The 22725-nt window shown below is 35.7% G+C and overlaps 1 protein-coding gene across 6 annotated transcripts in view; it reads right to left on the bottom strand.

Moving 5' to 3' along the window:
* The window catches only part of KLF12 (KLF transcription factor 12), a 487534-nt gene that overhangs the window by 329707 nt on the left and 135102 nt on the right, over positions 1 to 22725 (bottom strand). For 5 of the 6 annotated variants that reach the window (XM_058276583.1, XM_058276582.1, XM_058276585.1 and 2 more), the window contains one exon: positions 2825 to 2886. In XM_058276583.1, the coding sequence (XP_058132566.1) occupies positions 2825 to 2857 (33 nt within the window). In that variant the 5' untranslated portion in view covers positions 2858 to 2886. Of the gene's footprint in view, positions 1 to 2824; positions 2887 to 21632; positions 21767 to 22725 lie in introns of those variants that run through there. The other variant, XM_012520065.3, reaches the window with a different exon arrangement.

Below are 22725 nucleotides of genomic sequence, written 5' to 3'. Positions count from 1 at the left end.
AGCCCAGAGTTGTTTTGTTTTGTTTTATTCTACGTTTACAGCCCAGGCAGCTACCCTACCTCCACTGATAGTAGTTCAGTGCTGACATGTTTCATTTACATCAACTGTGGCTTTCTTAACAACTACGGCTGTTTAGTCAAAATGGAAGGAGGGCTGGACTGCTGGTATTGCAGCCTTGGAACTTCAGAGAAAAGAAAAGCTACCACATTTTACATACTCATCACTATGAAATAAAATAATTTTGTATGGAATCCAGGCATTCTCAAAAAGGCTTGCGTTGTCCTTGTTTCCCCATGCACCAAAAGTCACCACCTGGCTAATACAGGGTGGTTTAAGCAGCTGTTCATCAGAGGTAGTCACAGAGCACAAGTTGTAATGTGGACTCTGATGAGCTGGGCTAATGTATATGCATGTGTATGTTTTGGACACCTGCCCTAAGCCAGCTGCTGAGAAGCACTCGGTAAACATACTGAAATAGCAGGAAAATAAACGGAGCAAAGCTAGGAAACAGGGCCATAAAGAAGCCACCATATTCACAAGAGCAACTGCTGAAATATATTTAAAGGATACACGAGGTTGTGTATGTTGATGTTTGTGAGCAGAAAGTAATGTATGACTGGGATCGTTTTAGAAATTTATTTGAGGTTTTCTAATGGCAGCTGGTAAAGGGACAAATTCAAATGCAAAGAAATCAAGTAAAGGAAAAAACTTAATGCAAATATATATATATTTTAAAGAAAAGGCAGATAAAGAATGCTCCGAAGTCAGACTTTTGGTATGGCCACAACAGAAATTTTACAAATTCCAAGTAGGCTGTTTAAATATTAGTGCCTGAGCAGAAAGGCACAGCATGATATACTGTGGCTCTTGGCAAGGTTTTATCACCGCTGGCAAACTGGAAATATACAAAACAGCTTTAAGAGCCATATTTAAATCCCTTTTCAATTATGTAGACAGTGGCAATGTTAACTTCCACCATTGACATTTTAAGAACTTCATCTTCATACTGACCCTGTCAATATCTCTGAAATACAGAGAAGATAAAATTTCAAACTCTGCAATTTTCTCTCTAAATCTGACTTTGTTAAAACTAACAATACCTGATTCAAGAAGGCTTAAACACAAGCCAATGTAGAATGTAGAAAATCAATGCATTCTCTGTTCTAAGACATCGATAACTGAAAATCAGGATCAAAAATTTGAGAAACAAAGAGAAAAATAATTCAGTGGACAAACACATTAAGTGAAATATTCACTGCTCCTTCCTCTATAAAACACTTTTGAATCATGAATCAGAAGCTTTGAGGCACAACCATTTAGAATGAATCACTTACAATATATTACAGTCATTCATGATAATATTTTCTGTATCCTCAGGGTACATAATAGTACAATGATTCTCATTGCCATCATCTTCAGTTGTCATCATCAAATTAGTTACAGAGCAATGATACTGCCAAAATTTATAAACTTACAAAGCTAACACCAATCCATTCAACATAAAAATTTAATGACAACTGAATGAGAACATAAATTAAAGTAATACTTCGTCAACATCAGGCATGAGAAAAGGGATAAATACATTGTGGGATGAGCTATAAAAATTTAAATTTACCACCTTTATCCCAATAGTCCCCAGAAATACTTCTGTAAATTTTATTTTAAAATTGAATTATCAATGTTTTGCTGGAACCAGCTTATCCCGAGTTCATGAGCTACACAGAACAATGAATTATCCAGAAGTAAATATACTATCTAGCAATATGCAGGCCAACAAAGAGAACATTATCAATACCCAGAAACCTCTCTTGTACAATCTCTGAATTAACAGTTCCTCAGGAAGTCTGAAAACTTTCCAAATACAAATATGAGAAAGGAGCAATTTTAGCAAGGAGACAGAGGAAGACAATTTCAAGTATAAGATATAACATGGAAGATCATTTGTAAGTAACTGTGAAAATGGACTGGCAAAAAAAGATACGGCATGGTGTCCATTAATTTAAAAGTAGCAAGAGTAATGCGGAAAGGAAACTTTGAAATTTTATGTGTTGTGCCTCTACAGGAAGAGTGATTAGGTCCACGCCTGTGGGCCAGAGCTTGTCAGTATCAAAATCTTTATTTATGAAATGGGGATGATTTAACATACTGGAATTTTCTGAGTACTACCTATGATTTTATGTTACAATAACCAGCATGTTGTACAAGGCAGGTTCAAAGGACTAGCACAAATAAATTGATGCACAGCGTTGATTACTGCTGAAATTCATAGGTTTTTATGCTTCCTCTAATTCATACTGTTACTTGTTTATGAGAAGCCAAAGTTAAGTCCTTCAACAGTGTTTCAACATCTTTTAGGAAAGCAGAGCCTGGAGGTGCAAAGAGAACAGCATTTGACAGCAATCATGCACCATATGGAGCTGTATCAGGATTGTAGTCATAGAAACTGATGTATATTAAACAAAGTCTGGGGTTCTTTTTTCATCTCACTGATCAGTTGTATAAAGTATATTTCCATTTTTTAATATTAATCTGAAAGTTGATTCTTCAAATACTAACTTGAGTCATGTAAACTAATAGCAGCCTAAATTTCAAAACAAAAGCTCCCAAGAAACAAAAATTTAAAAACCGAGTGGTTGTCTCTCTATCAATTGCTTTTGATATTTAAAAGGTTAAAAATTTTAAATTAGACTCTACAGATGAGATGAGAGTGTATAAATATTGACCTCTGTTCCTATCAGGACAAGAAAGCACTCGAATAACTGCCCAAAAGCAATAGTCAAAACTGTAGTATTTTCAACAGAATTACACAGACTGACTAACCAACCTTTATTGATTTCCTCTTCATATGGATATTCATTCATCCATTTGTTTCTAGTCACATTGATCCTGAAAAAGAAAAATCAAACAAAAGAAATGAGAAAAAGTTCCATGTGAAAATGATATTCCTCCATTAAACAAAGGAACAAATCTTAACAATTCTACAGCTCTTTAAGTTCTTAATTAGTGGAGCAACATAATAAAAATGACAGCTGAAGAATTTTTTAAGCTATCCTTTGCTAGCTCTTCTAAAGAGCAGCTATGTAAAGGACAAAATGAAGAAATGAGGAAATAGGGTTATTCCCTGCTAGTGTGGATGCACTGTAGCACTGGACAGGTCCCTGTGTATGTCTTTCTATACTTCTGAAAGGCGTTTAACAAAACGTAGCGGAATTCACATCTTTTATGACCTTGGCCTTTGATTGGAACTGGTCTTTATTTCTACACACACACTCACACACACTCACACACACCTCTCAAAACACCGCCCAACTCTACCCTACAACTCTCATTACTACTAGAAATGCTACTAAAAAGCAATGCAACATAACAGTAATAATTTAATATTTTGGTGGGAGAGCTAGAAACATTTTCTTGAAATTCAGAGTATTATTCTTCTATCCTACATACGAAATTATAATATGGTATCCCTTGAAAGAATTAAGAAGCCAGATAGGACACCATATTTCTTATCAATCACATCTTGTCTTCAAAATATGCCTAATCCAATCATTTCCAACCTCTTAGCAAGATGAACGATGTGCTTCAAAATCTGTCTTCAACCTTACATTCTGGCTGATTATTTTTCAAACGGTGGTTCTTAATTTTTTAAAAACACTTTAATACATCATGACCATTTTCACAGGAGATTTAGTAATGATTTAATCTAAAATTCATTATTTGCTCCTTTAATAATTTATTATATTATCGAAAATACTTAAAATCCTTCTATATAAATCTTGTATGCACCAGGGCCTCTGCTAGCCCTTATGATGCCTTTGTACAACTAGAAAGGATGCCCGCTGTGGGAAAACACAGGCTTTGATAAAGACAAAGAGCCTGGGAAGTGACTAAACTTCAGCCCGCCACTCACTCCTGAGTCCAGGCACCCGCCTACTACATTCAGCACTCACCATATGCACCTTTAACTTTTTCCTTAAAATACAGTTGTACAAGTTTAATTACAGGATCAAAATAACACGAGGTTTCTTCAGGTTTCCGAATATATCAACAAACTCATTTCTAAACAGGCTCTACCAACTTATATGTTCACTAGAAGAATCATATGCTAACACAGCACCATTCTCATTTCTGCTTCCTAGTACATACATAGCACAGTGTCTAGCAAATTTTAGAAGAGCAATAAATGTTTACTGAATGAATTAGTGACACTAATAATGAAAAAAGGAAAAAAAAACCTATTTGCATCATTTCTGTGGTATTTCTTACTTATGCAATTTAGGCCTTAATTAGGTAATTTGTATTTTAGTTATAATTAGTCTGCACACTAAAATAAATGTTAAATTATATGAACTATACATAACATGAAATCAAAAGATTACATTTTTAAAGCATTTTGGAATTTACAAAGTATCCTAATGGTATCATTAATAACTTTATGAGGTGAGCACATCAACTAGTCCAAGATGTATTTGACAACAGTGAAACTAATCCTGCAGAAGTCAGATAATGTCAGGGTCCTTACTGAAAGCCCTGTCTTTGTCTCAAGTCTCTGTACGGCTCTTTGTGGTTAACCATGCCATTTATTTTTATAACCACCCGCAATTTCATGTATACATCTGTATATTTTAAACCCAGAAACAGCTGGTACAGTACTAAATTTTGCTTTCCATCCAAATTAAGCAGCCTTTAAATATTTAACTGTCAAACACATAAATAGGATCTCTCTTTAATTAATGGTAAAGGTATTTAACAGGAAAAAAAAGAATTGCCCTTATTTGAGACCACATGATAGAAAACTCCAATTTTATATGGAACTTTAGGCTGTCCCCCAAATCCCTATCAAAACTAGCCATGACATTAAATAATTAAATGACACATTTCCAATAATAGTTAATATCTCATCCTAATATCCTAATTAAAAGATTCCTTAGTTCTACCAAATAGGTATGTGAAATTATACAGCCAATCTTTGTAAAGAATGATCCAAAAGTTTGAAGGACACTGTCCTCATAGAAAAACTCATTTAACATGGTTTGGTACTCATTTTCCTAGCTTCAAAATGATTCTCATTCGGCATTAGGTGAAAAAAACCAAAGGGTTATTCATTTATTTCAGTGGTGAAAAACATGACAAAGTCAAAGGGATAACATATTACATTTTGGAAAGAATTTTAGATTTACTCTGAAGCAAAAATACTCCTCCTGGAACCACAGAAAAATATTCATACTTTAGTGAAGAATCTAGACATTCCAGTTATAAGAGTTTCTCTTCAGTAGCTATAAGCAATAGAGAATGATTTTCCAAATTCCTCACTTTTCTCCCCTCATTTAAAAGTTTCGTCACGCAGCTTTCTTCAAAATCCAGAACAAGTACCCTGGACAACAGAAATGACCTTGGCATTAATGAAAGCAGAAGGCTATCCACCTTAACGAATAAGTAATTATTTCAGAATAATTACCTCAAAGTACAGACATTATGGACATCACATTACACTTTAGTACCAGGTTGCTCCCTCTTCATCACATCTTAAGTGTTCAACTATGTTCTCAATCTTTAAAGGATTGTGTTTAATACATTCTAAATACTTCAGAAACTGTAAGTATACTTGTTGCTAGTCCCTCTGAGATTCCCTTAAGGTATTTTTAAATAGACACAGAGAAGTTTTACAGGTGTTTATAGACAGCTGACTAGGTAGGGTATTTCGCTCTTTGCCCAAAGGTAATTTAGCTGCTCTGTTTCAAGTAAATTGAATACTAGTACTGGTACAGCAATCCCATTTGGAACTGTCTTCTAGATTCAGCTTTACAAAATCACTGCTTCATGTGCAGTGACCTTGTTTTTTCTAGTTCTGATGGGAAAAAAACATCACGTAATAAAGTTCTAGATATACATTCAATTCAGTTATTAGAACTTTTACACCAAACTAAGAAACAGGCAGGGTCTATGCATGCAAGTCTGGGATATTATGTAACAGATCCATGGTTAGCATACTCTTCATAAAAGTTTCTGCTATACAATTTTTTGTCATTTAAAGTTTTTTCTGTTTTGTCAGTCCCCGTGATTTATTTTGAAAACTAAAACTTTTGAAGGTTAATCTAAATATTTCTGGAGATAAATGCAAATCGAAGTGTAGTATCTTCCTAGCTACTCTGACTTAAAATGAAAAGAAAAGCTAAAGACACTAGGCAGTATGCTTGTTGCTAGGTGACAGGTGACACCTACTGTATCTGTTCTGATCTTGTACAGCATGAGACAAGTAATACCGAGAAATCCATGAGTTTTCCATTGGACACACATCATTTTCGATAGAGAAGCAAATCAGTGTTCAGATATTTTCTAATGTAAATCATTTACTGTCAGAAAATCATGTCCATATGAATATCTGACTCCACTTACAGTAGGATAGTTCTTTATCTACTTTTAATTTTGGTTATGCACGTTTTATATTCTAATTCTATATATGAAATACATATAACTTTTCAGCACATGTAAGCTTATGTGATTAAAGATAAAGGTGATAATACATGTATGACAAGAATTTTCAAACTGTTTTAAGAGACTTCAATTAAGGTAGATAGTACATAAAAGTATTATTATCATTAGCAAGTTCACATTAAATTTAAGAACACAAAACCATCATAAAGATCTTATGAATAAAGAAAAAAAATCACAAAAAACTCCAAAATAGATTATTCCCCAGACATATTACATAACAACACACTTTTTTCTAGCATTATATCTCTTCCTTAAAATAAAACCCAATCACAACGTCCCGCACCCTCTCCTTTGACACGTCAAGCAATCCAGGTGACAATATGGATTTTCTTTATACCCAGAATCTCACATGAATGGATGACATGCTGTACTCCACACTGCGACAAAGTACATGTAGTAACATGAAAAAGAGCCTAACATGAAAGCCAGAGAGAATAAGCACCGGCTTTTCCACTGCGGGTTAATGTGATTTGGGGAAAACTGCTTAACTTTTATATGCCCCCTTTTCCTCCTTTGTTAAACTGGTTTCATCAAGGCCCCAACCTTTTATGGAGGGGCAATGTCTAAGAATACTGAAAAAGAATATTAAAATGTGCATACCAGATTGCCTGGCATATATTACATATTCAACACAAATCAGTCTTGTTTCACTCTACCTTTATGATCAAGTACCCAAACTCCTCTTCTGCCCAAACTTCTAAAACCCAGGAATAAGCAGTGACTTAGTCCAGGCAAAGTTACACTTCTACAATGTCACCTTCAACCATGAATGTGTGTTTCTTACAGTAAAGTCCTGGGTCCAGATGGATGCAGAGACTATATGTTCTCCACCCTAGGGTTTCACAGTAGGGCAACAATAATTCATCCATTATAAGAACTCAAAGATGTAACAGCTAATAGAAAGAGCAGAAATGGAATTCAAAGGTCAGTGATAACCCATATCCAATACAGATCCCCTCAGAAATTTGTTACTTACATATAAACCAACTGAAAATTCTCCATTTATAAAACTGTGCTTCCCTATTTCCAGTTACAGGTTCCCTGAAATTATGCTTCAATCCAGAATTCTTCACTATTAAAAAGGCAGGCAACAAGTCACAAGAATTAAGGTCCCACTTGAAGTAAGGTATGCCCTGAAGCTTGAGTGGTCATTTAAGAACAAAGTCCACTGAATGAGCAGCCCATTTTCAGAGGAAGAAGATAAAGCAAAAGCACACTGAAATGGAAATTACTCTTTTAATCCATTTTCAGCTTCCATTCCTCATCAATCCCTGTAAAGAGAACAAATAAACCCTCAAAAAAAAAAAAAAGGATCTATGACAAATTAAGTAAGCATTTCTTTTACATATATTGTGGTAAATTGACCCTCTAAAAAAAGTATCCACAGCAAATTAAGCATTTCTTTTACATATATTGTGGTCAATATAAAACTTTAAAAAGCAATCTATGCTATACTCACATTCAAGTGTAAATGTCTTTTTATCAAGACTGCACAGTCAAAAATCTGAGTTGTATGGCAAAGAACTGACATGCTTAAATTTTATATTTGTATGCCTAATTTATATTATGTGATTTGAATTGCAACACAAAAATAAGCCTGTGTTCATCTGGATTTGCACATAAAACCACTGCATATACTACTATATTCTGCCAAAAGAAACTTAGCCAAGCACAAGTTTGCATTCACATAAAAAGAACACTGACATCCTTCTCTTAATTCACCTCTATCAGGAAGTGTTTTTATAATCTTTATGCTTAAAATGTTAAATCTTTGGGTTTTTAAGTGGCAGGTGGAAGGGGGTACCAATAGAGTGAGAGTGCCCAGCTATTTCTTAATTTCCAGTCTACTTCCCAGCACTTTAGGTGTGACTGTGTGATAAACAGAAAAACAAAATTGAAGACTTGAAAGTAACTAAAATAAAACCATGATAAACATATATTTAGTACCAATTAAAATCATAATTCACAGTCTGAGAATTTCTTTACTAACTTCACATCAAAAGGTGCTGTCTGAATATAGTCAGGTACATTATGGGGTAAATAAGTACAAATTTTATATATTAAAGATCTGACTTATTCAAGAAAAATAAGTTCCCTTATTCAATATTCAATATACATATCTGGCTTTCCTATTAATTGTTGGCTTGGGTATTTAACCTGCCAACACCAAGCAAGATAAATTCCATTCAAATTCATAGTAAACAGTTTGCTTAAAGGAGTAAATTTATTTTCTAGTCCATCACAACAATAGTTGATTAAAATATGTTGCTCTTATCCACTTTTGAATTAATTCATGTGAAATAAAACAAATATTTATTAAATTGTGGGGAAAACATTCCATCAAATTCTAAAACCTGAGTAGAAAAACAAATGGCACAAGCTTAATTACAGTTGACGTTTAAATGAAATTTGCATTTTCAAAATATTTTATAATCATTAGAAAATATCAGATAAGGTATATTTTTGGACACTTTTTGGTTTACTCTCTTCACACATTTGAAACCAAGGAAGCTTTAAAATAGGCAGATGTTACAACATAATTTGAAAGATGGATCCAAGAACTGAATAAATTTAACTGACATTTTGACATAGTGATACAAAAATAAGAGGATTTGATATTTTTAATAAATATCTTACAGGTTGCTGAGTGCTATTTTGAACAATAGTTTTGACTGGCTAAACTTATCAATCCAGTTTTTGCATTCAGACACAATCTTTGTTCTTCTGTAGCTCATAATCTGTATACAATAGCTAGCTAGCTGTCATAATAAGTACATAATCATTTAGTATTTCCTAACGATGGGCAAATTAGTAGACTGTCAAATGGATTGCTTAATCTTTATGCTTCTCCCACAAATATACCAGAAAATAAAAATATTTAAGAATGACAAATAATGCAGATTGACTTATTCTGAAAGACCAAAAAGGACCCCTTTAAAAACTGAAAAACACTGAATTTGGAGAAGGTCAAAGAATATAATCCATGCAATTGCTGTGAGGTGATGAAGGTCAGTACCTTTTAATAGTGATACATATTACATGGTGCTTACATTCTGTTATTAATTCAGCCATGAACTGCCTATATGCCAAGCAGTAAGCATACAGAGAATCATGCACCACCACAACTGCTCTAAAGAAGCTCACAGTCAACAAAAATGAGCTACATATATATAAGCAAAATAAACAGCTATCATCTACTGAACATTTACTGTATATTTAACATTGGCGGGCAACATATTATTTAACTAAATCCAGGTACAAAGCATAGCTATCTTTTTTAACTTGAAATAATATCCACATTTTACCATGGAAATGGCTGAGTAATGTCAATTTCCTTCACCTACATCAAGATGCTATCTTTAATGACACTAAATGCTAGGGAAAGAACACCAAATACAGTGTGAAGTTGAGGGAACCCAAAAAGGCTTCAAAGAGGAGGTGGCATTAAGCTAAGTCTTGAAAATGGGGGAAAAAAGACCTTTCAGGGAAAGGAGATTTATTGGGTATCGGTAAATTTAAATCTGAGTTTAAAAACAATATGCACATACACATAGATACATATAGTTTACTAAGAATGTATGTATATCTAGGTATACATATTCCCATATATATGAGAATCCAAGAATTATCATATTTATACTAATCTGTCTATGCCACATAAAGATGGGCCCAAATATGAAAAAAAGAAGTTGTGATGTGGACAGAAGATTCCTTTCCAATAAATATTTTTTTAAAAATCCTGAAAGTCCAACTTCTAATGTCTTACATATGAATCTGTCTTAGTTTAAAGGGATTTATATTTTGTATGCTAAATCAAGATCAATAAAATATAATTAAAAACTACTATGAAAAAATGATTTAAAGACCTTTTACATGGACTGTGATAAGTTCCATATGATTATAGACATTTCTGACATCTCACAGAATATTTCAAAATATTTATTATTCAACATTCAATCAATCACAGCATGCCCACAGATAAGAATCTCTCTCTCTCTCACACACACACACACACACACAACACACACAACCAAACACGGTGAAAAATTGACCAGAGAGAAAATCCTGAGAGGTACATAAATTTAAAAATTTTATCTTTTTTTAAAACCACAAAAATTCAAGTGATTTTGAAAAACAGTGCAGCAGCCAAGGAGTACCAAAAGCATCTTGAAAAATAATTTTAAAATAAAAATAGCCAAAATGCAGGCTTAAAAATTTCATTCAAAGATATACATAAAACTAAAATAAGAAAACCAAAGTTAGTTGTATAAATAAATAATATATAGATTAATATTTAACTTATAAGAAATATTCACAAGTAAAATAACTTTTTCAAATAATTATTGGGAATAAACAGCCCAAGTGTTGACATGTATTTCCCTAATAAGTAAAAGGAATGCATTTTTACAATTTAATATAAAGTAAGTACAACTCAAAAAATACATGTTTTAAGTGACAGTCCTTGGAAGGATTCATTTAAAAGACAGACCTCTAACTATATGTAAATACACATCTCTTCTATAAGAAGGACTCTGCTTGGGGACTGAATCATGTCTCCTACAAAATGCATGCTCAGGTCCCAAAGCCTGGTCCTGTGGGAGTGAACCCATTTGTAAATAGGACCTTTGAACATATTATTAGTTAAGGTGTGCCCAAACTGAGGAGAGAGGCCCTTAATCCAATAGGGCTAAATCCTTATAAACATAGGAAATAGGACCCAAAAGGAGAAGCCACGGGGAGCAGCCGGAAGCTGGAAGACAATGGAACCCAGAAGAGAAGGGAGATGTTGTTGCCATGTGAAAGAGAAGCCAACAATCCTCAAAGATGGCTAGTCAGCCAGAAGCTACCTATCCCAGGAGGAAGCAAGTCTTCCAGCCTCTGAAACTGTGAGCAATAAATTCCTGTTATTAAGTCAACACATTCTATGGTACTTCTTTAAGCAAGAAGGATATTAATACAACTACTAACCAAAGAAATTATTTTAAATTGCCCACTAAGTAGAACGGTGTCAATTCTCAGCAGTAGATGTAGTAAGAAGCACAGCTAAAAGCATCAGTCAATACTTACACTAGCCTATCATATAAGAAACTGTACCAGGAACTGTTCTAACTAGTCCACTATATACTAACTCATTTTAATCCTCACAACCCTATGAGGTAGGTAGTAGTATTATTCCCATTTTACGGATAAGGAAATGCTGATAAATGAAGTAACTTATTTTAGCAGCAAAACCAGGATACGAAAACTGGCAGTATGACTCCCAGTCTTCAATATTTTAACCCCTATTCTATATCACTATTACAAATAACCTCAAAAGGAACTCTGTAGGCCATGTGCAACAGTGTGGCATCTTTATTTGTGAAAAGTAGATAAACCAGTCAATTGCAACAAGACAGTTTTAATATGCTTTTTCAAACAGATTAACATAAAATAAGTATTTCTGAACTAATAGCCTAATCTGAGACACTTACCCAATAAAGGAAAGAAAAATACATTCCAAATCTGAGATCATTTGAAATCTTGCCCAACATTACAATAACCCAATGTTTTTCAACATTTTGCCCTAATTAGAAAGTTTACACTTACCTTAAAACATTTCTTAAGTTTTTAGAGACTTACTGGCATTTTTATACAATCTTTTACATGAAACCCTAAATAAATGAATTTTTTAAAAATCACCTCTTCCCTTCCCTCCCTAGTGACATCCAAATACATGTACAGATACAAAAGGAACTTAACTTTTCACATCAAAAATAAACTGCATCCTTTGAGAATATATTCAACATAAAATGGGCAATTCTGAAAATGCATTTCAAAGGAATATTTCTGATGTGCGGGAACCTGTTACCCCAAATAACTATTATATGTCAAAAAATAAATTTATTATAATTTAGGTGAAGTATGTTTCCTTCAACCCAGACTTCTCAAATGCACCTATATTACATTAGATTCTATTCTGATTCCAAAGGTAGTAACACAAACATACTATTATACAATCTCAATACATTAAACAAATGATAATGTTTACATCTCATAAATAATGCTAAGCAGAAACAGCTAATACTTGCAAATAGTTATCTTTCTAGAATGGCATTAAAATATAAAGATATATAAAGGAACTATAAAATCCTAATTATATATATTCACTAATTCTCTCATTCATATAATAAATAGCCCTGCCAAACACTAGGGATTCAAAAATGAAAAAGATCTCATAGATCATATATTTTAAGATTAAGAAAGGCTGGCAGTAGCATGCTGTAATTTGGGTAACCACTGTGCCTGCTAGAAAGACTTGGTTGATCTGATAGCAATAGATATCGGCTATTGTGTTTTGACAAATACTTCACCTCTTCAAAATGGCAGGCTACAGAAAATTAAAACTGCATTTCAGTCCAGCAGAACCAATAGATAAAAACATGCTAGTAATCAGGAATAAAGCTATGAAATATGTACATGAATCTGTTGTTCACCTTTAGTTTCAGAAGAGCTATCAACCAGCATCTAAATGAACACTAGTGCCACATAAAAGCAAACCATACACAATTTGCAGGTTTTCCTGGGGGCCAATCTTTGTTCAGAGCATATTCATTTTCTCTATCATGGAAGGTTCCTGACCTCTGAAATGACATTTCTTAATTCGATCCAGATACTTCAAACTCCAATGTGCTTTAACCTTCAGGTGCATAAAAGTCCCTTGTGACAGTCGTACTCCAGCTATCCTTTTTAAAGGATTCTTATTTTCTCTAGGGCCTCTCCTACACCTTCCATCTCCATATTTGGGTTCTCATTACCCACTCTTCTCCAAAATAGAAGTCTCCTCTCCTGCTTTAAAAATACTCAGACTATCCTTATCTTAATTCTAAACTTTTGGCAGGCTCTACATGTAGTTACAGAACAATTACTGTCCTTCCTCAGAGAGGTGATCACAGCTTTACTCGTAACCCCATACCCCCTTTAAATGGTCTCCTCGATCACTGATGTATTTTAGCATCATAGACGACCTGCAACAGGAAAATTCTCCTCCCTCATTTCAGTGACTTCTGAGTCTTTTCTTCATTCTCTCTAATGATTACCATCGGATTACTTTTGAAGATTCCACCTTCCTACCAAGGGTTATCTTGTAAGACTGTCCTTAACATTAAGATATGCTCTCTGTATGCTCTGATCGCTTAATAAGTTCACCTAAAAGTCTCAATCATTATCTCCACAGGTAATTCCCAAATATCTCTCAACCTAATTTCACACCTAAATCTCACTCTACTTTGTCTCCATATAGGTATCAATGAATAATTTAAGAAACGTGTCTCAACTTATCACATGACTGAATTGAGGTCGGTTAGCAGGCTGGACATTGGCAGCCCACACTAAAAGAGCTTATGCTTTGTGGAAGAAAGGACCTCACTTTGTAGCATCCAAAATAAAGGGCTTCATCTTTCCCTAAAAAATAATTCTTTTTCCATTGCTTGAGTTTGCCATAAGCTAGCAAAAACAATATAGTAAAAAGGGGTTGGCTTTTACAATGGGGAATTAATAACTTAAAAACTTACAGTTCTGAGACCATAAAAATGTCCAAATCACTGCTTCATCAGGCAATGCTTTCTCCCCCAAAGACAGGCATTGACTGGTCTCTCCTTTTTCTTCTCCTTTTTCAATGCTTCAACTTCTGGCTTCTCTCCTAGATTGGTTATTTCAGCTCCTTGCTCTTGTGCCTTTCTCTCTCTGTTCCTGTGGCATTTTCCCTCTCAGGTTCTGGGGGTTTCTCTCTGTCTCTCTCTTCATATTCATCCCATTTATAAAGGACTCAAGTAAGTGGATTAAGACCCACCCCAGCCCACGCCCTTCTGAAGTAATCTAATCAAAAGACCCAGCTACAATAGTTTAACACCTACAAGAATGGATTAGTGCTAAGGACAAACTCTTTTCTGAGGTCCATAAAAGCTTCAAAGTATACCATCCATCTTTCAATTTTAGTCTATGAAATCATCTATGTTCAATTTCTGGAATTATATCTTTGAGATCAAATTTAACATACTTCTTTAACAATACATAACAAAAATTCTGAATTTATTCCTTTCAAAACTCTTCAGGTTCACTTCCACCTCAACTCCATTAGGCCACTTTATCAGTTCCCTAGCTGCTAAGACAAATACTATAGAATGGATTGACTTAAACAACAGGAATTTAAGGGCTCACAGTTTTGAGGCTAGGGGAAGTCTGAAGTTGAGGTCTCGGCAAGGCAAGGCTTTCTGAGTTCTAGCGGCCGGCCATCCTCCATCCTTGGATTTTCAGGCACATGGCAATGCATAAGGTGGTGTCTTCTTTCTCTTTCAGGTTCTGTTGACTTCAGCTTCTGGCTGTTCCCCATGACTTCTCTCTTCTAGGTCCAAATTCCTTTTTTTTACAAGGATTTCAACCATCTTAGATTAAGGTCCAACCTCATTCAGTTTGGGCACACCTTAACTAATATCATTTTCAAAGGTCCTACTGACAAATGGTTTCATACCCACTGGACCAGGGGTGGGATGTGAACATGCCTTTTGTTGGGGATAGGATTCAATCCCCAATAGCCCTTATTTAGCAAGTCTAGGTTTCTGTTAAACTGTCTCTAGTCTCTTCTCTTTTCAATGCATGTCACAAACTTATCAGGCTAATTAAAATATTTTACCATGTTATTCCTGATCTAAACAGTTCATAATTTCTTTCCAATTAGTCTAAATGTCTGCTGGATTTTCAAGGCAGTTCAGAAGAAGCTGAGATTTCCTTTCCTCTACCTGGGAAGAGTTTTATCGCTGCCTCTAGCCAAATTTCTCCAGCATTATTACATTTTCACACAAATGCAAAAACACAATTGAAAGATTCCAAGACACGGCAATAATTTTTTTTAAAAAGTTAACCACAGATTGCAGAAACAGAAGGGAACTAATGCCCTAATATGTTATAGAGTATCTACTTTAGAAACCTACCATAAACAGTAATACTAAAAGCTTTCCCCACTAAGATAAAAAAAAGACAAGGATGTTTGTTTTTGTTACCTCAATTCAACATGTGCTAGAGGGCCTATCCAGTGTCATACGGTATTAATTAATTCACTAATTACTTAACTTAAAAACTGTCCTTATTCACAGAAAACATGAATGTATAATAGAAAATCTAGGAGAAACTGTAACACATGAATTTAGAAAGGTCACTGAATACAAGGTCAACTTGCAAAATCAATGTGTTTCTATATACAAAGGTATAGCAAGATTTTTTAAAGCCAATACAAATTACAACATTAAAAATATCTAAAAGTAAAAAAATAAAAGATGTTCAAGACATAACACTGGAAAAGCAAAACATTGTTTAGAGAAACTAAACGAGTCCTAAATAAATAGAAGGATATGATATATTCATGGGTGGGTGAAAAACAGTTATTCTCTTTAAATTGGCCTGTAGATTCAATAAAAACCCAATCAAAATCCAAGGATTGGGAAACAGATATGGCTCAAGCAACTGATCTCCCACCTACCACATGGGAGGCCCAGGTTCAGTTCCCAGTGCCTCCAGGAGAAAACAAGCAAGAAAGCCAGCTGGCGTGACGGGCTAGTGCAGTGAGCTGATGTGACAAGATGACACAATGAGGAGGTAAAAGAGGAAACACAATAAGAAACACAACAAAGCAGGGAGCTGAGGTGGCTCAAGTGACTGAGCTCTTTTCCCATGTGGGAGGTCCCAGGTTCAGCTCCCAGGGCCTCCTGAAAAGAAGATGAGCAGACACAGCGAACAGACACAGAGAGCAGATAGAGAGCGCAAGCAATGAGGAGATGGGGAATAATAAAATAAATCTTTAAAAAAAAAAAACTCCAGGGACTATGTGTATATGTGTGTGTGTGCTGTTAAAACACAAACACAAAATGACACAAATCACCTAGACAATCTTAAAGAAAAAGAACAAAGTTGGAGGACTTATACTCTCATGTATCAATATCAATTATAAGTTGTGATAGTTAAGATAGTTCAGAATTGACATACTAGACTAGATAAACTAATCAACAGGCAATTTCCTAAACAGGACACCAAAATACTAACCATCAATAATAGACTAGTAAAATGGGCAATATTAAAATCTAGAACTTGTGTTCATTAAAAGATATCATAGAGTGAAAAGGCAACTTACATATAGAGAGGATATTTGCAATACATATATTTGACAAAAAACTATTATCCAAAATAAATAATTCCTACAAATCTATAATTTCCTTTAAAAAAAAAGGAAAATGAACAAAAGATTTGAAAAAGGCACTCCTCAAAAGAAATAAATGAAAATGTTTACAACATCATTACTCACAATGGAAATGTAAAATCAACGATGAGATACCAGTACTGCAGATCCATTGTAATGGCAAAAATTAACCACACTGACCACACTAATTTCTGGTGCGGGTATGGAGCAGCTAGAATATTCATACACAGATGGTAAAAGGACAAACTATACAACTAATTGGAAAATTGCCAATCTGTTAAAGCCAAACTTAAGCAAATCACACTACCCACCAATTCCACTCTCAGATTCTATTACCTCTTATTTCTAGGTAGGTGTATACCCTACGGTGGTTTCAAACTGTATGTAGCCCAGAAAAGTTTATTCTTAAAGCTAATCCATTCCTTTAAGAACAGGTGTAGACTCATTCTAAGTAGGATCTTCTGATGAGTAAGATCTTAAGATATGACCCACCTCATTCAGGATGGGTCTTAATCCTTTCACCCAAGTATTTATAAGAGAAATAAATTCAGACAAAGAGAAAGAAAATCCAGGGAAGCAAGAAGTTGGAAGCAACAAAACCTAGAAAAGAAGGCAGAGACCAGCAGATATCTCTAGGGACCTTGCCATGTGACAGAAGAGTCCAGGATTGCTGGCAACTGGTCTTTGGGGAGAAAGCATTGCCTGAAAATGCCTTGATTGGTACACTTTCCTTAGCCTCGAAACGGTAAGCTTATAAGCAAATAAAGCCCCACTGTTAAAAGTCAATCCATTTGAGGAAGGAGATGTGGCTCAAGTGATTGGGCTACCATCTACCATATGAGAGGTCCAGGGTTTGATTCCCAGAGCCTCCTCGTAAAGGCAAACTGGCCCACATAGCAAGCTGCCCCATGTGGAGTGCTGGCCTGCACGGGAGAGCTGGTATAGCAAGATGATGTAACAAAAAGAGACACAGGAGAGACAGTAAGAGACACAGCAGACCAGGGAGTAGGTAGCACAAGAGATTGACTGCCTCTCTCTCATTTTGGAAGGTCCCGGGATTGGTTCCCGGTGCCACCTAAAGAGAAGACAAGCAGACATAGAAGACAGAGCTAATGGACACAGAAAGCTGACATGAGGGGCAGGGGGATAAATAAATAAATCTTTTTTTAAAAAGTCAATTCATTTTAGGGTGTCTGCTTTCATCTGCTTATCAAACTAGAACATACTCACAATAAGTACCCATAGTGACCAAAGAGTTAATACACATACTAGAATATCATAGCAGCACTATGTGTAACAGCCAGAAACTATACACAACCCAAATGCCCTTCAATACTAGAAGGATAAATAAATTATGCCACATTCATAATATAATGAAATGCTATACAGCAATCAGAAGAAAAAAATGTTACAAGAAAAAAACATGAAAAAAATGCATTTACCTATCTATAATGTGGGATAAAACTAAATCAGACACGAAAGTATGAACACAGTATGAATCCATTCATATAAGATTCAAAAACAAACAAAAAAATCGGTGGTTACATTTGGAGGGTGGTAATGACTAGAAGGGGATTCAAGGACTTCCTGGATAATAATGGTTTAATTTTTTATCTGGGTGATAGTGGGACAGGTATGTACAATTTGTGAAAATTTATCAATGTTAAATTATCAAGATTAAAGGTCAAATAAATGTGCAATTTTTGCACTTATGTTTTATGTGTAAAAAAACGAATCAAAAATTTTCCCTTGAGGCAGAGAATTTGAGTGGTCCAGTTCATATTTTTAAGTTAGGTTATGCAAATTACAGGGTACAAATGAGTCACTCCAAAGTTAGCTACTGCCCATGGACCAGCCAGCTATCAAGAGGGGGCCATGTGGGCCACTCTTGGTCATAAGAGGTGAATCCCTGCAAACACATCTAGCCCTCTAACTCTCTTGAAAAACCCATTATACACAGCAGCAGTTTTTTTTGTTTTGTTTTGTTTTTTAAGATTTTTTATTTAATTTCCCCCCTCCCCTGGTTGTCTGTTCTTGGTGTCTATTTGCTGCGTCTTGTTTCTTTGTCCGCTTCTGTTGTCGTCAGCGGCACGGGAAGTGTGGGCGGCGCCATTCCTGGGCAGGCTGCTCTTTCTTTTCACACTGGGCGGCTTTCCTCACGGGCGCACTCCTTGCGCGTGGGGCTCCCCCACGCGGGGGACACCCTTGCGCGGCATGGCACTCCTTGCGCGCATCAGCACTGCGCATGGCCAGCTCCACATGGGTCAAGGAGGCCCGGGGTTTGAACCGCGGACCTCCCATATGGTAGACGGACGCCCTAACCACTGGGCCAAAGTCCGTTTCCCCAGCAGCAGTTTTTAATGCCAAGTTACGTGATGCATTTTGTTTGTGGTCTCTATTGTTCTTTGTGATAAGCTAAGTTCTTGTACCTGACTATTAAACATTATTTGATTGACCAGTAAGACTCATGTCAAATTAAAGGGGGAAAAAACAAAACAACCATTCTTCCTTAACTACATTCCCAATGCTGGCTTACCATTAGTGACTACACTGCCAGTGGCAAGTCAGTTAACCTTTCTGGACCTTCACCAACCTCATCTATGAAATTAAGGCGTTGCAAGACTTTTAAGTCTTTCCTTTATGAATCTGTGGTTCCTATGAATCCTATTTTTTAAATATAAGTGAGTCTGTAAGGCACATGGAATGAAATGGAATAAATTAATAACAGTTAATAGAGTCCAAGTTCTAATTCTGAATTAGTAAATTCATGAAATGTAAGCCAACTTATTCCCAGTACTCCCAATCTGTTTTGGGCAGGAAAAAAACGAGTAACTACAACACCATTTGTAACATAACATTCCACCCTTCTTTATTACATGCTACTCTGAACAGAAAATCTAAGATAAAAATAGGAGCCAAAGAGTGAAATATTTCCACTATTTCCAAAGCTGAGCCTATGGACATAGCAGTAGCTGAATGATCCTCTGGAGGTGGCAAAGGATGTAGTTGTTGCCCTGGGGAATTCTGAAGGTAAGCAGAGAGGATTTCTCTTCCAAGCACAGTTCAAGAAAGTATTGCATTTTAACAGAGTATACCTGTGACTGCAAATAATTTCTTTCCCTGTGGTTTTCCCTCAGCTACTTGGAATGCTCAGAAATGTATCTGTCATTTTGTCATCTATAATTTAAACAAGTATCCCATTTACAATAGTATCTCAGCAGTAAAAACCGAATCCATAAATCAAAGGTAAGTGCCAGGCAGTGTGCTAAGGATGTTAGACACCTTACCTTCAGTAATCCTCACAGTAACCTCATGAAGAAAAGATATTAACCTCCTTTTACAAGAGAAGAAATACACAGTTCCACTGCAATCATACTCCATAACCAGAATCTGAACACACTTTTGTCTGATCCCAGAGTCCATAGCCTTTTCCTCATACCACAGTGATTGTTCTCGGGCAACAGGCAGAATGGATTAGAGAAGGGAACAACTGGAGGTGAGGAAGTGACGTGACAACTTTCGAAGAACTCCAGAAACAATATAATTGTGAATTACTGAATTTTCCTGGTATAGGATGCTATAGGTAAATATGACAAATGGACAGTTAGTTCCAGAAATGGTCAGCTCTCAGGAATGCTACAAAGCACTGAAATGGAAAGAAGTCACTGCAGCATTCCTTTTGTGGATCCAAGTGGCTTGAAGAGTCTGGTGCTCTCTTCTTCTTTTGACCAGGAGCCACAGACAGACTGAATCTTGCTACCATTTGGGCAGCATGTCCTCTATGTTTTCTGTAGACTGAAACAGATCTAAATAAAACATAGTGTTAGGAAGTTCTTGTTTGCCAGTGCATTTTGTTCCTAAGGCAGGATTTTATGCAAGAACAATTCCTCCACCACCAACACACACACACATAATAAGTCATAAAGTTACTCGAAAGCACCTCTCTTGTTTTTTTATAAGACCATAAACAATAACTGCAGAGTGCATCAAAGGCACTTATGTTTCCTTAAATCACTTTATTCACCTCCTGGTGCTAGATGAGCGCTGGCATTCTATGGCCCTGAATTCAAAACCCAGCTTTTCTACTTCCAAGTATGTAGGCATTACCAAGAATCTCTTCGAAATTTAGCTTTTCCACATCCACAAAAATGGTTAAAATAATATCTACCATGCCATAAGATATTTGTTATTTTTGAGAATCTAAGAAATCCAACTTGTAGAAGGCACTCAATAAAAATAGTAGTTATTATCAAAGTATTAGTTTTCACATTGATAAATATCATTTCAGTTTTTATAACACAGAACTAGACAATAATACTGACCATTGAAGCTACTGGGGCCCAAAGAGATTAGGAAAAAACCTCTGTATGTCCTATTATTTATACTAATTTGAGAAGAAAAACACAGTTATTAAAGACAAGCAGGCTTTCAGAAAACACACATTACTATGCCATATTCTCCTTTTACAAAGAAAGAGGAAATGGAAGACGGGTTATAACTTTTCATACCAAAATGATCTAAATAAACTAATACCCAAATATCCACCATCCAAAATTCCTGTTTATGGATATTTTTTGGCTCTGTTTTTTAAAATTTACTTAATATTATAAGCATTTTAATATTAGACAAATTTTTATTTTGAATAACTTCTGCACTCCCCATTTTAATGCCTCTTTAAAGTCACTAGTCATTCCTTTAATTATTACGAAATCCACACCTTGATCTCTTTCACTATAAAATTTAATCATTCATTAGTGAATTGGCACATGCTTAGCCTCCTCCTGCTTTCCAGATAAATCTCTAGTCTAGTGAAAAGTAAAGCACAATCTAGGTTTCAAAAAGCACATATTTCAGAGTAAAATTAAATTTGCTATGAAAGTATGAGGTGGAACAGTATAAAATCTCCACTTACAGTACCGATGAGGCCAAAGGCAACGAGCTGCTAGTACTTATTGGAACAGCCACCAGTCATATGCGGCCACCAAGCATTTGAAACGTGGCTGGTCCAAAATATGGAGTTCGGCAGATCTGAAATACACACCAGATCTTGAAAACCTTATATGAAAGTATACTTTTAAAAATTTCATTTATCATTTTCATATTGATTAGATGTTGAAACAGTAATATTTTGGACATACTGGATTAAATAAAATATAATATGAAAATGAATTTCACGTCCCCAGACTGACAGTGTTTGCCAGCCACCTTGGCGTGGAGCCAAGGTGACATAATCGCCCTTGGGTACGCCATGGCTGCCGCCTGCCAGGAAGAGGCAGGAAGATGGCAGATGTGGCCACTGGCAAAGAGAAGTGTAAGGAGCAGGGGCTGGTCTTGCTGCCCCCATCCCTCATCCATGCCATCAAGAAGAGCTCCCTCAAGATGTCCAGCATTAACCAGGAGGTGCTGGTGCTCACAGCCAAGGCTACGTAATATTAGCAAAGACGACTTCAGCTAGTAAATACTTGAAAATGCTTAAAGAGAAGAGGGAAGAAGATGAGAAGGACAACAATGATGATGAATGTGATGATGAAGCAGAATCCTAAACCAAAGAGGAACTGCTTTAAAAATCAGCCTGGTAAGGACCCTTCTGGATTAGCACCACTGCTCCCAAGTAAACACACCACTGTGGGACTTTAGTGTCTTCACTTTTTGGAGATTTCGCATCACTTGTACTCTTTCCTTGATAAGGCAGCGCATCTACTGTGTCTACACATTAAATACCTAGAGGCAGAGAGGCCCATACAGCAGCCCCTCTCTGACTGGCCCAGAGTACAGTGGAGGGTTCCAGGAAGGCGCCAACAGCCAGCCACTGCCAGCTGATCTGCTCCAGCTCCACACTGTCAAGGCAGAGAAGGTTTTGCTTAACGTTTTAACTGACAGGTGGATTTAGGAGACTTTCTAAATATCAGTTGTATAAATCCTTATATGTGTATTTTGAAATCAGCTCCAGTAAACTAGACCCAGTTTTAGGTAAATATTAGTATGTAATTTATGAGTAGCATTTA

The sequence above is a fragment of the Dasypus novemcinctus genome, chromosome 15 (genome assembly GCF_030445035.2).
Source record: "Dasypus novemcinctus isolate mDasNov1 chromosome 15, mDasNov1.1.hap2, whole genome shotgun sequence".
NCBI classification, from domain to species: domain Eukaryota; kingdom Metazoa; phylum Chordata; class Mammalia; order Cingulata; family Dasypodidae; genus Dasypus; species Dasypus novemcinctus.
This window is presented reverse-complemented; position numbering and strand designations above follow the sequence as displayed.